This window comes from Fulmarus glacialis, unplaced genomic scaffold, assembly GCF_000690835.1.
Source record: "Fulmarus glacialis isolate BGI_N327 unplaced genomic scaffold, ASM69083v1 scaffold24389, whole genome shotgun sequence".
NCBI classification, from domain to species: domain Eukaryota; kingdom Metazoa; phylum Chordata; class Aves; order Procellariiformes; family Procellariidae; genus Fulmarus; species Fulmarus glacialis.
In genome coordinates this window covers 48272-48887 of record NW_009232002.1, presented here as the reverse complement: position 1 = coordinate 48887, position 616 = coordinate 48272, and the positions used below count along the sequence as shown (strand labels likewise).

The window sequence follows — 616 nt, the reverse complement described above, 5'->3', positions numbered from 1 at the left end:
TGCTGAATAACTGCTTAGCCAAGGTGGGCAGGAATGAAGAACTGGCTTTTTTAAAGCCTTACCTGGAGATGCCTTTCAATAAAAGGTCGTTTCGCAACGGTGTTGGATCAGGAATTAAAAAAACTTCCTTTCGAAGAGCAAAGTCGTAAACAAATGTTCAAAACCACTCTCGATTTTAGCATCTGATGTTTAACGCGCTTAAAATCATTTTAATGCTTTTCTATTATAAAACCAACAGAGACAAATGTACCCGTGTCTTCACCATGTAAACAGATGTTTGTTTCAAAGAGCACAAGCCAAGTGGAGCAGATGGAATTGCTCAGAAAGGGCTTTGTTTCCGAAGTTACAGTATCACAAAGTTTTGTATTGAAATGAATGTTTTCACTTGGTTAATTCCCCTTCTTTGTAACGCTACAGATTTAATCAGCTTGCTGTTGATTAATACAAAAATAGTCCTGTGCTTTGAACAGATGCGTGCGTGCAGCCTGGCGGGAGGACTGACGGTGCGTATTCCTGACATCCCTCCTCTCTGCCGTAGAGGCAAACCCACCGGCAGGGCAAGGCGTGCCCGCTCTTTCCTCTCCCAAATCACATTCACTTGAAGACAACTGCTCTG

General features: G+C 42.7%; 1 protein-coding gene across 1 annotated transcript in view; it reads left to right on the top strand.

Annotated features, from left to right (window-relative positions):
• The window catches only part of NPS (neuropeptide S), a gene marked incomplete at its 5' end in the record, with an annotated part of 2272 nt that extends 2123 nt beyond the window's left edge, over window positions 1-149 (top strand). Inside the window, one exon of the mRNA XM_009584761.1 lies at window positions 1-149. Coding sequence (XP_009583056.1) covers window positions 1-149 — 149 coding nt within the window.
• Window positions 150-616: the final 467 nt, after the last annotated feature.